The sequence below is a fragment of the Nicotiana tomentosiformis genome, chromosome 2 (genome assembly GCF_000390325.3).
Source record: "Nicotiana tomentosiformis chromosome 2, ASM39032v3, whole genome shotgun sequence".
Taxonomy (NCBI): Eukaryota; Viridiplantae; Streptophyta; class Magnoliopsida; order Solanales; family Solanaceae; genus Nicotiana; species Nicotiana tomentosiformis.
In genome coordinates, this window is record NC_090813.1 from 113,263,945 (window position 1) to 113,279,596 (window position 15,652).

General features: G+C 38.8%; 1 protein-coding gene across 1 annotated transcript; it reads left to right on the plus strand.

The window, feature by feature from the left end:
- The first annotated feature begins 11,811 nt into the window (after positions 1-11,811).
- Positions 11,812-13,844, plus strand: LOC138905423 (uncharacterized). Its single transcript, XM_070193947.1, has 2 exons — positions 11,812-12,583; positions 13,228-13,844. Exons 1-2 carry the CDS (start codon positions 11,812-11,814, stop codon positions 13,842-13,844), a joined length of 1,389 nt encoding a protein of 462 aa, XP_070050048.1.
- The last annotated feature ends 1,808 nt before the right edge of the window (positions 13,845-15,652 follow it).

Consider the following 15,652-nt stretch of genomic DNA (forward strand, 5'->3'; position numbering starts at 1 on the left):
GAATTGGCAATGTTTTAAAAAGAAATAGGAAAAATTAAAGTTACCGTAAATTTAAACCCTACTGTGTATTGCACTGATCAAGTAGTGTAGCGAAAAAATACCTGCATGGAGTAGTAATTGGATGCTTGATCTACACATAAACAGCACAAAGCCTAAGTGATTGAGTGCACACAACCACAGAAAAATAAGTAGAGCCAGTTTGAATGATCTTTATTTTAAATGATTTTTAAGCGTAAGCCACAAGTTATGAATTTAGCCTTTAATTTTTTTTTTTTTCCTTTCTTCATTTTAGTTTAAAAACAAGTACTTAAAAATATTTTTTTATTTAATCAAAACACTACAAAATAATTTAAAAGTAATTTTGGATTAAAAGTACATAAAATAAGTCAATTCAATAGCTAGTAATATCTTAGTTTCAATGAATTATTGATGCTATTATGTCTGTTTGCTAGCTAGCATATGATCTATGGTTAAAAAATGACTTAGGCCCCTGTTGAAAGTGATTGTACTGACTTTATACTATAGTTATCAGATCATCTGTCCCTTTCCCCTTCTCTGACCTCTTCCCAGGCCTCCGCCTCCCATAGCTTCACTTCTATCGATTTATTTTCTTTTCGTGCTCTAATTAACATCTGTTTGCAGATCTTTGTAACCTAATTTACATGCATAATGGCATTTATATTTGTTATCCCTAGGGTTCACAAATCACCTACCAATTTAAATGATAACAATAATTAAGAAAAGAAATTTTAACTAAGTCATCAATTGATGTACACTAAATTAAAATCAAATACTATATATAGTAGAGGGTATTAACTCTATCAGCTTAACATTTTGGTTACCAAGCGCATTATAAAAACATACTCGGGCGTAGCTAGAAATTTCTCCAAGGGTGTTCAGACTCGAAAGAAGTAAAAATATTTCTCCCAAAAAAGTGTTTTATATATGTTATACACATCTAAAATCTAATATTTTATTTATATATACAGTGTAATTTTTCGTAATACTTCGACGAAGGGTGGTCAATTAATTGTTGGGAAAATAATAGCTCGCCTAGGAATAATATCCGCGATAAATAATAATAACACAAGAGAGTAACAAAGACACCAATTCTTTTAACAGGGTAAAATACAATAACCGAGCGGAGCAATATTACCACTATAATATTACAACTTAGTAGTGTCAAGAGACTACTAAAACTTCGAAAGAAAATAACACTTTTTATTTTAATTATCTCACTACAATATTACTCACATTCACTATTTATCTCACAGACTACGATTTGTGAATTACTCTCTCTAACTTTTGTTACTTCTCTCTGCTTTTTGGTGTGTTGAAAGAAGTGAAAGAGCTCTCCTTTTATAGGAGAAAAATACGTAGCCTCCAAGAAGAGTCCGAAACCAAAATGTGATTCTTTTGGACTCAAAGAACCAAAATGTGTGGGAAAAAAATTGGTGACCATTTTATATATAATGCCCTTTTAAAGGACGTTATACCTTAACGGCCATTTGCCCAGTTAAGTATAGCGCCCTTTTAAAAGTCGCTATATGTATAAAGCCTTTTTGAAAGGCTCTATATATATTATGTGGGTCCACCAATAATTCTTCTGGGCTTAACTGACTAGTTGAATTACTAGAATTTTTATGATGTTTTTATTTCATGTATAATATTATTTTTTCATCAATGTTAGTATTTTTTTTTTTAAATAAATAATTTTTTCATTTTACATGGTACTTGCTATATGACATGCATTTATTATTTTTGTTATCATTAGTTATATACATACATGACTTACGTTAAAAAATATTTCATTATTAAGGGGATTTTTTCAAATGAACTAATAATATTAAACATAATAAAAATACATTAGCTCAAATCATTTTTTATATTCTAATTGACATTGCAATAATGATTCATATGTATAAGATATACTAAAAATGTATTTACATACTTAATTATTTATGTGTCACCATTAATGATTAATTGAACAGTATTATCAAAACAAATAACTTTTCAAATTTATATTATTAAATTATTCACAATTTTATCTCCAGCACTATTTTATATTAATAATAATACATAAAAATATAATTCTCAAAATAAATAATTTATGCTACATGCTTTGTCTGACCTTGTAAGTATTTATTTATTGTCAGGCTCTACATCTATGCATAATTATACATACTACATCTTTCCTGCGATTAACTTATGCACAGTATTATGAACTATTGGTGCGGTGAACGTGGGTTAAGTATTTGATGTTAATAGTAAAAAAATTATAGATAGCGAAAAAAAAAGAAACAAAATATGATGTTTTAAATATTTATAAAGTTGTATTTATCAGATGTTATTGTGAAAAAATTGTCTCCAGTGATGTTAAGTAATATCAGTTATTATCACTTCATTTCAAATACCTAGTGTTATGTATGTGTATTTTATGTAAAAAATTAATTCTTATTATTTATTATATCAAAAAATATAATATATTAATATACTATTGCGAGCACGTGATTTTTGCCTGACTAAAATTACTCCTACAAAGTTCGAAAATAGATCTTTCTAAATTATTTTCGTTTTTATAGAATTTTAGAATTTTCTGGTTAATTTTGTTTGGATTTAGTTGCATATTTAATATTTAAAAATATGAAAAATACCAAAATGTATAAAATATTCATTGCGTAGCATCTTAGATTTAATTGCATATTAGGATATAATTACATGAGTTAATTACATTATTAAACAAAAATCACAAAAATGATCGTTTTTACATATTTAGCTTTTAGTTTTAAAATTAGTATTTTCCTTTCATTAGTTTTAGGTTAATTAATTATTTTAATGTTAGAAATAGATAATTAATTCAATTCTACATATTAGATTATTTTCGAACTTAACTTAGGGTTTTAATTAATTTTATTCGGATTTAAAAATTCAAGAAAAAGAAAACAAATGAAAGAAAGGCTTTATTTAGTTCCGGTTTGGGCCAAAGCCATTTTTCAGTGGCCCAATTTCCCTTGACCCATCAGCCCCTATCCAATCCCTTAGACCCACGACCCGTCTGCCCAAACCCACCGAAAAATTCCCCTCTAACCAATCACGTGGTCTTTCCTCTCATCCCCTTCCACGTGGCCTGACAAATAACGGATTTCGTACAAATCGAATCTTCCTCATTCTCCCTCATCCCATCCGAAAATCAATTTGAATACGAGATTAGGATGAATGGGGGGCGTAGGATTGAGTCTCACTCAATCTACTCCCTCCACTTGTCCTTTACTCGTTTCAAGAAATGAATTTTCGGATTTTTTAGAAAGAGGAAGAATTTTCATGATTTGGGGAGGAAGTATAGAAGCTTCTGGAGCTTCTATATATTAGAGGTCATTTTTTTTTTCAGAGGGGGATTTGGTTTGGCTGGAGAATTTCGGATAGAACGTTTTTTTAGAAAAAAAAGAGAGAAGTAAGAGATAGGGTTTACAAAAGGAAGGGCTCTGCTTTTGTTTCCATTTTTTTCAGCTTGTAAATCAATTTGAATCTCAGAAAAACAAAACAAAAATATATATTTCTTCTTTCCATTTCCAGTTTTCGAAGATAGAGTTTGATTGAAATTTGAGTTTGAGTTCGTGTTTGGATTCGAAATTCCGGTGCCGATCGGAGTTTCCATCCGAGGTTCGTGGTTTCTATTTGTCTCGCGGCTTCTGCTCGATAACTTTGCTGTTTTCAGTTGAAACTTTGGAGCAAAATATTGTATCTGTTGATTCCTTTACTGTTATTAAAAAGAATTTCAACTAAACAGGTTCATCTCTTTCTTTTCTATAATTTACTTTCGGTGATGTGAATATATATATGGGATGACACGGCTCAATTTATTTTGAAATATTTATGAGACTGGATTGTTTGACGAATGCTAAGTGAGCAATGACTTATTTTCTGTGCTTTGCTTAATTATTTGAGATTACTACTTTGGTTTATATTTGCTTTGAAGCACCGCACATGAACATTGAGTCTATTTGCTTTCCTCAGGTCGTTTCAATTTTGGCTTGAAGTTGTCCTTTGTTCATTTTGCCATAAATGATTTGTTCGTACTTATTGTTAAATTTCGGAATCTGTTAAGACTTCTACCTTCAAGGTTGTTGAGGGATTAGTTGAATTGATATTTATTTGAGCATGGAGATTGAATTCGTGTTAAGTATTTTGTTTCGAGGTGAAAATTCGTGATTGCATTAGCTATTGTGCTTCAGCTAGTTGGTCAGTTGATTCCATGTATTGGAAACAATAAAGTTGTTATCATCATTCGCATCTTCGCAAGTTTTTCTTGTTTATCTTCCTTTCTTTGGACCGAGCTTACGATAGATGGCTTGATATCTTTTCTGCTATTGGTTTGGTTAGCGTCATTTGAATTTGATGAATCAGTGTCCTTAAGTATGTCGACATCCTAGCAGACTCCTTCCCCATTGATATACATATTAACTTGTATTTATCTTTGCTCTTTGCTTAACAAGGAAGTTCCGGTTCCTGGTACCCTTTATGAGTCTGTTGAAGTTTCATTAATTTCAAATAGCATTTGTTTCGATTTTAGTCATTTAGCAGGTTTACTGTTGTCTTGGATTGATCCACTAGTTCTTAGATTTTAAAATGTTTTTTGTGTCTCATCCTCTTACTAGTCGCATTAGTAAAAGATATATGCATAAACTGTTGGGTTGTAACGTTGATTTTTTAGTATCTTTTTGAATAGATTCATAATAGCTAAAATCATATATTTTTCCACAATAATTTCATTCCATAAGTTATGACCTCACAACAAATCTCAAATCTTAGGAAATAAATAGTTCATGAACATCGTAGCTTGCTTTAGGCGCGATTAATAAGAAATCATCGTGACTATGGGTACGGTTCTCGTGGCATAGTCATGATACGTAATCCCCAATTCGAGTGTGCGTTTCACGTGACTCGACCATAACTTCGAATAATAATAAAAATAAGCATGTCATAAATTGCGGGTGTATTTCATGTGGCGCGGTTTGCGACGCGTGCCAAAACGACAAGTGTACGACATCGTGACTTGTTCTAAAAATAATTTCATAAATAATTATAAGCGATCAAAAAGTAAAAATGCATAATAGGTTTTAAATATGTAATAAATTAGATAATTAGGCCAATTATTAATAGTTGAGCGACCGTGCTAAAATTACGGAACTCGGGAGTGCCTCACACCTTCTCCCGGGTTAACAAAATTCCTTACCCGGTCTTCTGGTTTCGCAGACTTTAAAACAGAGTAAAAATTTCCTCGATTTGGGATTTAAAATAAACCGGTGACTTGGGACACCATAAATTATTCCAAGTGGTGACTCTGAACTAAATAAATAATCCTATTTCGATTAATATCACTTAAATTGAAAAAACTTCCATATCCCCCTCGAGAAAAAGGAGGTGTGACAGCTCTGGCGACTCTGCTGGGGATCGAACTCAGAATCTCTGGTTCAGGGTTCAGAATTCGAGCTTAGAATAACTGTTATACTTGATTTTTATCTATTATCTGATTTTTTACGTGTTTGAGCCTAATGTGCTAAAGGCCGCTTTTTACCGCTTTGATATTGTTTGAACTGTATATAAATTGCTACAAAACCCTCCTTCTCTCTAAGTCTTCTAAATCTTCTAGGGAGCGTGCGCTTCGAGTGGCTTCTTTTCTGTTAGAGTCATATCCTAATTTTAGAACGAGGTTCGGACAAGTTGCAAAGCCGGTGAAGCTTCTGTATTCCCGATACGCTGCGCCCCCTTGGCTCGAGTTGTCCGCTCGAGTAAGTCAGGTCTAGAACAATACACCCAAGATTTAAACTTAGAATAACACAGTCTCATGCCGGATCCCTAGTAGGTACGTTTTCTTGCATCACGTGCATTTGACTTAGGGGACTCAACACAGGAGTTGGGTCCGTCTAAGATAGGTGCACCCGAAAATTAAAAGACCATCCTGATGCATTCTTTACGTGCTACTTGCGCATTAATTTACTTAGCTTGTATGTTGACCGGTTTCTAGAGTAAAGAAAGAAAATTAAGGAAAAAAAGAAAAACTAAGAGTGAGGTAGGATAGAAAAATGCCCGGTTTTGATAATCCCGATATTCAAAAATCCCGTTACTCTGCCAAAGTTTCAAAAACAAAAGAAAAAAAGAAAATCATTTCAAAACAAATCATATCTTTCTGTGCATCAAAATTGACCGAACTACGCGGGTTTGATTCTCACCGGATGTGAGATACGTAAGCAACCCTCATCGGGTCCGGTCCCATTTTTGCAAAAATAACCAGAAAATATAAAAATGCGTCATTTTGTCATAAATAAATTTAGGGGATGTCATTTTCTGTCCAAATAGCCAGAAACGTCCCGACGGGACGCATGAAGTTTGTTTTACCAGAATAGCCACCTATGGCTCTTTTCCTAATTTTGGCCACTTAGCAAGCACAGCTTTAAAATCTTCATTTCTGAAGGGCTGAAGGGCCGTATTTGCAAAGGTGGCCTTGAGTTGTTTGAGTTTTATTTTGCAAAAATAATCTTTCTTTTGGGGTAAAAAAACATATATAAAAAGTCACTTGTTTTTCACCAGTCGCCTTAAATAAAAATGTGGAGGATGAGCACTGTTGAAAATATACCTTTTCGAGTCGTAGACGAGATTCCACTAGGACTCCATATGTGGTGGAACGACCTGGGGGAGGTCAGCAAGCGTTCTGTGACAAAGGCTTTAGGTGGGCTCACTGGTCTTCTGGAACCAAGGGTTGATATAATCGAAGCTTTGATACCGTTTTGGGACCCGTCACACAATGTTTTCCACTTCTCTAATTTCGAGTTGACCCCTACACTAGAGGAGATAGCAGGTTATGCTGGTTTCGAAGGGAAGTTAAGGTATCAATATCCAGTAGCACCAAGAACTGTAACCCCTTATAAGGTTTTGGACCTCTTGAGTATTAGCCGGCAGGTTAAAGATGAAAATTTAGCAGGAAGATTCTGCACATTCCATTTCTTATACAGCCGGTATGGGGACCCCCACGGATTTGAGGCTCCGGACACTGGTTTGAATCATTAGGGAAATAAAGACAAATGGGAAGCACGCAGGGGTTTGGCCTTTGTGGTGGCATTTTTAGGCACTCTGATATGCCCAAGGAGTGACAAATATATAGAATTGAGGCTCGCAGGAGTGGCCGACTTTATGGTCAAAAAGGCTAATGGCACTATCATACCGATGATTCTCGCAGAAATTTACCGAGCTTTAACCGCTTGTCGAGCCGGAACAAAATTTTTTGAGGGTTGCAACTTGCTTTTACAAATGTGGTTGGTAGAACATCTTTGTCATCGCCCAGGTTACATGAACTATGGTCTGACTGGACTCAATTGCATCGAAGAATATGAAAATCAGGTAAACGGTCATGAGTTGCCAGAAGGTACTGAGGCATGGTTCGCGTATTTGGGTTCTTTAAACGCAAATCGAATTGAGTGGACTTTTGGTTGGCTACCGGTCGACGAAGTTATTTACATGTCCGCCAGAGTGTGCTTTCTTTTATTAATGGGTCTTCAGAGTATTCAGCCATATGCCCCGCATGGGGTCCTACGCCAATTGGTCAGATACCAAACAGTCCCCTATGGCGAAGATTTGAGTACACAGGTTATTGAACTATACCCAAAAGCCACATTTCCAGAAGAAAGGGTTCGCCAGATTTGGCACCAATGTAGGTTCCTGGAACCACAGACTCAAGTACGAGATTTGTCCATGGGTGAAGTAGGATCCAACTACGCCATATGGTATGGTAAAAGAAGTCGGGTCAATCAAGAGCCAGAACAGCCCGCCAAAAGGCCCCAAGTCCAACAATTCACCGATGGAGCACGAGAGCAATGTGTTTGGTTAGCTAAAGAAAAGGAATACCGGACTACTATAAACAAACTAGAAGAACAAATTGAAAAAATCAAATTTGATAGTAGTTTGCAGGCAGCTGAAGATGAAAGGGAAAAGAAGAGGTTGGCTAGGGAAAATGAAGCCCTTCGAGCCCAAATCCAGAGAATGAAAATAGCCGCCGAGACACCGGCAAGAAGTGAGAGAGATGAGAAAATTATAACCAACCTAAGGCAGAAAGTGCATGATTATGATTTTGACTTGACAAAGGCCGAAAGGGACTTGTTAAATGCTCAAGCAAAGTTGGCCAAAAGTGCAGAAGAACATGCTAGATTAGCCCACCGGTTGAAGCAGAAATATGACAAAGAAGTAGCAATTTTACAGAAAAAGCTGGTTGCCCTGGAAAATGAAATGGTCAAGCAAACAAAGGATTTCAAGACAGAAAGAGAGCATTGTTATGCATTGATTTACCAACTACAAGAAAGCCTGCAGTAGTTACAAGACCAAAACAACACAGATACACAAGTGTTGGAGGCTCGGGCCCAGCAGATTGGACGTTTGCTTCAAGAAAAGGGTGTCATCAGAATGAGGATTAAAGAGATAGCTGATTATGTTGTAATGAAATGCCATAAATGTGAAGACATGACCAAGTCTATATTTTTAGCTTCTGCGATGACATTCGTTCGACAGGTGATGGTTGACCTAGACCACCTTCAAGAAGATATTGCCCGTAGGCCCGTGCGGAGACCGGCTGATGTCCCGCAAGCCCCCGGAGTACCAGTGGATGCTCTTATGTATTTTTGACTCTTTTTTTTAGTTTTTGAGTCTGTTTTTTACTTTCCTCGAGTTTTGTTCGTCTTTGTCAAGGCCGTTTATTACTTTATTTCGAGTCTGTAGATTTTTCTTTTGTAGTCATTACTACTTTTAAGTCATTGTAATAAAAAATCCAAAAAGATGTCTTTTATTAATGAAATATTAAAAATAAAAAAAAATCATTTCGCATTTATATCCCTGAACTACGTAATGATCTGATTCATGCGGCGTCATGATATATAGGCAATCCCCATAGGATTCGATCATAGTCTTAAAATAAATAAAAAAAGAGAAAAAGAGAGAGGAAGAGAAAAGGGTGGGAAGAAAGAAAAGAGGGGCCAAACAAAAGGAAGAAAAGAGAATGAGAATTAAAAGAGCGAAACACAGAAAAAGGAGAGGAAAAAAATCAAGATTTGAAATTTGGGAAAAGAGCCGGGATGAAACACATAAGCCGTCGCAAAGCATTTAGAAACGTTTAATTGCTCAGGTGCATTGCATCCCCAATATGCGATTCCCTATCTGTTAAATGCTTCAAAACTGACCAAGTTATTGTGTGTGCATAAAAAGACAGGTTCTGTTTAGGTAGTTAGTATGTTGGCATCCTGGCAAGTCACCCTTATAACACCAGATCAAAGCGCAAGGCAGTCATGACTAGCAAAGAGTAGGACACGGGTGTTGTTGACCCGCCGAGGGAGATTGTAGAATCAGAGTCTGAATTGAAAGAGGAGGTCCACAGATTGAAGCATCAAATGGCTGAGATGTATCAAGCCTGGATCAGGGGGCATCCTCCACCTTCATTTCCCGCTAACTACACAGAAAATCCCGCTTTCATCCCACCACTGGCACAAACCCAGAATCCCACTACCATTGATCTTTCCCCTCAGCATGCACCGGGTTTTACCCCTTTCCACCACTACCCCGGCACCTCGTCCCAAACTTTCCATGCTCCACCAGCCAAAACAACCGCATACCCGGCTTTGACATCTTCTCCTATTTTTGTAGCCCCTCCGCGAGCTACCCTCCACCGATCTTCTAGTGAACTCGCGTTCCAAGCTCCAGATACCCAATATTATGCTCCAAAACCAACTTTCAAAGTCACGGATCCTTATTCCTACACCCCTCACTTTGAACCTCCTGTTGAAACTGAGAAACCATCCCGGAACGTGGAGCAGTATGAGATATTCAGGAAAGTGAAGAGTCTAGAGCAATCTTTGAAGAACATGCAAGGGATAGGAAGCCAAGTAAGTGTGGCTTACAAGGATTTATGCTTATTCCCTGATGTCCAACTACCCGTTGGGTTCAAGATGCCCAAGTTTGACCTGTAAGATGGACATGGAGATCCCGTGGCCCATTTGAGAGGCTTTTGCAGCAAGATGAGAGGCGCCGGAGGGAAAGACGAATTATTAATGGCGTATTTCAGTCAGAGTTTGAGTGGGGCGGCTTTGGAATGGTACACCCACCAAGACGCTAGCAGGTGGTACACATGGGATGACTTGGCTCAGGCCTTTGCTTGGCACTTTCAGTACAATATAGACATTGTCCCGGATCGCCTATCTTTGACCAAGGTAGAGAAGAAGCTCAGTGAGAGCTTTAGGGAATATGGTTTCAGACGGAGAGAACAAGCTGCACGGGTCAATCCTCCAATGGAAGAAGATGAGATGGTCGAGTACTTTCTTCAAGCCTTAGAACCTACTTACTTTGGCCATTTGATCTCAGCCATAGGTAAGTCCTTCAACGATATGGTAAAGATGGGAGGAATGGTGGAAGAGGGACTTAAGTCAAGCAAGATCATGAGCTAATCCGCCATAAAAGCAACCACACAGGCAATTCAAAGTGGCACCTGAAGCCTGTTAGGCAAAAAGAAGAAAGATGATGTCGCTATGTTTGTCTCTAGATCAGGGCGTGGCCCAAGGGGTTCGCCTCACAAGTACACCCAACCTCTCCCCCAACCTCAAGCCTACACCCAAGCTCCGTATAATCCATCCCAATATTATTTCCCACCACAAGACCCTCAATATTCAGTCAGACCACCCCAATACCTTGTTCACCATGCACAGTCATATGCGCAACCCCCTCCTTACCCGCAATGGCGTGCTCCAACTCCACAAAATCCTTATCCACCCCCACAACCATACCGAAACCCTACTGGTCCAAGCTTTCGATCAAGGCCGGATTATAGAAAAGAGAGGCAACAGCGGAAAGAATCCTTCACCCCTCTTGGAGAGTCGTATACCAGTTTGTTTCAAAGATTGAGGCAGTTGGACGTTTTGAGGCCGATTGAGCCAAAGACACCAAATCCACCTCCAAGGAACCTTGATTATTCCCTCAGATGCGCATATTGTTCTGATTCCCCAGGACACGACACAGAGAAGTGTTAGCATTTGAAGAGGTAATCCAAGAGCTTATTGATACAAATCAAATTGTGGTCCAGAGCCTGGAGGTGCCAAACATCAACCAAAATCCTTTGCCGGCCCATGCAGAGACACATATGATTGAGATAGTTCATAAGGACGGGGAGCCCAAGAATTCTTCCAAGTCTGTCATGATGATCTGGGCTAGCGAAAGTAATCCAGTTAAAGCTCCAGATTTTGCAAAAGCAATGCCCTTGACAGTTGAAGGGGTGTCGGAGAAGCTAAGCACGCTCAACGTGAAGCCATCTATATTGGTTGTGAAAGGGCCTCCGATTGATGTTGAAGCGAACCAGAAAAAGCAAAAAGTGGTCATGCCAGGGGTCCTGGGCAAGCCTATCATAATCGCAGAATAGGCTCGTATTACCCCCGTTATTATTAAGCTAGTGACCCAATTACCAATGCTTGACACAAAGGTCGTCCCGTGGAATTACAAACAGGTGATAGTAACATATAAAGGGAAAGAAGTAGAGGAAGAAGTCAATGAAACCGGAGGACTGACTCGTTCTGGGAGATGTTTTATCCCAGAAGAACTGAGGAAAGCCAAGCCATTCAAGGATGGCCACATCCCAGTAAAGAAGCCGGTCACCAAAGAAGAGGCTGAAGAGTTCTTGAAAAAGATGAAAATGCAAGACTATTCCATTGTAGAGCAGTTAAGGAAAACACCAGTTCAGATCTCTCTTTTTCTTTGCTGATACATTCAAATGAACACCGCAAAGCCCTGATGAAGATTTTGAATGAGGCCCATGTTCCTGATAAGATCACGGTGAGCCACTTAGAAAAGATTGCTAACAAGATTTTCGAAGCAAACAGGATCACTTTCTCAGATGATGAATTTCCTATGGAGGGTACAGAGCACAACCGAGCTCTTTATCTGATAATGAAGTGCGAGGATTCTGCTGTCTCAAGGGTATTGGTTGATAACGGTTCTAGTGCAAATATTTGCCCTCTGTCCACTTTGCAAAAGTTTAAGATCGGCACTGAAAGGATCCACATGAACAATGTATGTGTTCGAGGCTTTGATGGAGGAGGGAAAGATTCTGTCGGTGATATAATGCTCGAATTGTCAATAGGGCCAGTTGAGTTCACTATGGAGTTCCAAGTGCTAGATGTGGCTGTCTCCTACAACTTGTTATTGGGAAGGCCCTGGATACATGCTGCCAAGGCAATCCCGTCTTCTCTGCATCAAATGGTAAAGTTCGAATGGGACAGGCAGGAAATAGTTGTGCACGGTGATGAGAACTTATCTGCTTACAATGACACAATTGTTCCATTTATTGAAGTTGAAGATGATAAAGGGCCTTGGGTGTACCAAACGTTCGAAACAATATCTGTTGAGAAGATTCCTGAAGGAGAATGCATTCCAGGTCCAAAGCTACCCTCCGCGTCCGTCATAGTAGCAAATGAAATGTTGAAGAATGGTTTATTGCTGGGCAAAGGCCTGGGTTCGTCTCTGCAGGGTATTGCATATCCGGTGTGTCCACGTGAAAGTTTTGGTACATTTGGTTTGGGATTCACACTCACAAGGAAGGACATGAAAAAGGCTAAAAATTTGAAAAGAAAGGCATGGTCACTTCCTAAGCCTGTTCCACATATCTCCAAGTCTTTTGTCAAGCCAGGGGTCGCAAAACGCCCAATATCAGCGGTCCCAAAACCTGTGATCGACTTTGATGAAGAGCTGATCAAGAGGTTCCAAAGTCTGTTTGATGAGGTTAATATGGTGGAAATCGGGGAAGGTTCCAGTAATGCCGATGTGCAGCTCGTTGGGCCAAATGTGAAGCTTAGCAATTGGAAAGCTACTCCTCTCCCCACCCGGAAGGTGTTTTGGTAGTTTGCTTTGTTTTCCTTTCTGTTATCTAGGTTATTCCAGGGTTGTAATCCAGATTTTTTTATTTTTTGCTTGTTTTAATGTACAAACCCTTCTATCCTTTTATTTTCAATGAAATACAATTTCCTGTTTTCCATTATTCCTGATAGCGTTTTATTTTTTTATTTTTATTTTCTTTGTACAGTTCTTTTTATGCTAGTTTCAATGACATGATATGCATGAGGAATTTTCAACCAAATCTTAAAAGACAATCTAATTCTGAAATAACAATCCAAGAAGTAGAGTGTGATGATGAAACATAATATGATGAAGAAACAGCATTTGAGGAAATCAGTAGAGAACTAAAACACTTTGAAGGAAAACCCAAGCCTAATTTGAATGAAACTGAAGCAATCAATTTAGGAGATCAAGATAATGTCAGGGAAACCAAGATAAGTGTGCATCTGGAACCGCAAATCAAGGAAGAAATAATCAAAGCACTATTTGAATACAAAGATGTCTTTGCATGGTCGTATGACGATATGCCAGGTTTGAGCACTGATTTGGTAGTTCATAAATTGCCAACTGATCCTGCATTCCCTCATGTCAAGCAAAAGTTAAGAAAGTTCAAGACTGATAGGAGTGTGAAGATTAAACAAGAAATAACAAAGCAACTTGGGGCAAAAGTCATTCGGGTCACTCAATATCCTATATGGTCAGCTTATGTGGTGCCAGTACCAAAGAAGGATGGTAAGACCAGGGTGTGTGTTGATTATCGTGATCTCAACAAGGCAAGTCCAAAGGATAACTTTCTGTTGCCTAACATCCACATTCTGATTGACAATTATGCCAAGCACGAGATCGGGTCTTTTGTGGATTGTTATGCGGGATATCACCAGATCCTGATGGATGAGGAAGACGCAGAAAAGACAGCATTCATCACGCCATGAGGGATATATTGTTACCGGGTAGTGCCATTCGGTTTGAAGAATGCTGGGGCAACTTACATGAGGGCAATGACTACCATATTTCATGACATGATACACAAGGAAATTGAGGTTTATGTAGATGATGTGATCATAAAGTCAAAGAAGCAGTCCGACCATGTTGGAGACTTGAGAAAGTTTTTCCAAAGGCTCCGCAGGTACAACCTCAAGCTAAATTCGGCAAAATGTACATTTGGTGTCCCGTCCGGGAAGCTGTTGGGATTCATAGTCAGTCGACGCGGTATTGAGTTGGACCCATCAAAGATAAAAGCCATCCAAGAATTACCACCACCAAAGAACAAAACCGAGGTGATGAGCCTTCTCGGAAGGTTAAACTACATCAGCAGGTTTATTGCTCAACTCACGACAACTTGTGAGCCCATCTTTAAGTTGCTGAAGAAGAATGTCGTGGTTAAGTGGACTGATGAGTGTCAGGAAGCATTTGATAAGATCAAGAGTTACTTGTCAAACCTACCTGTGCTGGTCCCACCAGAACCTGGGAGACCTTTAATTCTCTATTTGACGGTCATGGATAATTCTTTTGGTTTTGTGTTGGGTCAACACGACATCACGGGCAAGAAAGAGCAAGCCATTTATTATCTCAGCAAAAAGTTCACTCCTTATGAGGTTAAGTATACTCTTCTTGAAAGGACATGTTGCGCCCTGATTTGGGTAGCACAAAAGTTGAAGCATTATCTGGCATCCTACACATACTTACCTCATTTCTCGCATGGATCCTCTAAAGTATATCTTTCAGAAGCCTATGCACACAGGAAGATTGGCAAAGTGGCAGATTTTACTCACAGAGTTTGACATCATCTATGTGACTCAGACCATGATGAAAACCCAAGCCTTGGCCGATCACTTGGCCAAGAATCCGGTAGATGAAGAATATGAGCCATTGAAGACTTATTTTCCTGATGAAGAAGTGATGTATGTTGACGAGGCTGATCATGATGAAAAGCTAGGTTGGAAACTCTTCTTTGATGGAGCTGCTAACATAAAAGGTGTCGGAATAGGGGTTGTACTCATTTCTGAAACAAGGCATCACTACCCCGTAACAGCTCAGCTTCGATTTTATTGCACTAACAACATGGCTGAATACGAGGCATGCATTCTGGGTTTGAGGCTAGATATAGACATGGGAGTTCAAGAAATATTGGTTTTAGGAGATTCAGATTTGTTGGTTCACCAGATTCAGGGAGAATGGGAGACTCAGGATTTGAAGCTCATACCGTATCGACAATGTCTGCATGATCTTTGTCAACGATTCAGGTCGGTAGAATTCAGGCATGTTCCCAGGATTCATAATGAGATTGCCGATGCCTTGGATACTCTAGCGTCAATGTTACACCATCCGGATAAGACTTATGTCGACCCTCTGCATATCCAAATCCGTGATCAGCATGGCTATTGCAATGTGGTTGAGGAGGAACCTGATGGTGAGCCTTGGTTCCATGATGTCAAGGAATACATCAAATCGGGGGTATATCCGGTACATGCCACAGGCGATCGAAAGAGAACCATTCGACGTCTGGCTAGTGGATTTTTCTTAAGTGGGGGAATATTGTACAAGAAAACTCCAGATCTAGGATTACTAAGGTGTATAGATGCTAAACAAGCCTCGACTATCATGGCCGAAGTGCATTCCGGGGTTTGCGGGCCACATATGAGTGGGTATGTCTTGGCGAAGAAGATTCTTCGAGCAGGTTATTATTGGCTCACCATGGAACGAGATTGCATCAGCTTCGTTCGCAAATGTCATCAATGCC

Coding starts and splice junctions, on each gene's coding strand:
- LOC138905423 (XM_070193947.1), top strand. CDS start 11,812: ATGAAGATTTTGAATGAGGCCCATGTTCCTGATAAGATCACGGTGAGC. Junction 12,584..13,227: donor GTGTCCACGTGAAAGTTTTG/GTACATTTGGTT, acceptor AATATGATGAAG/AAACAGCATTTGAGGAAATC.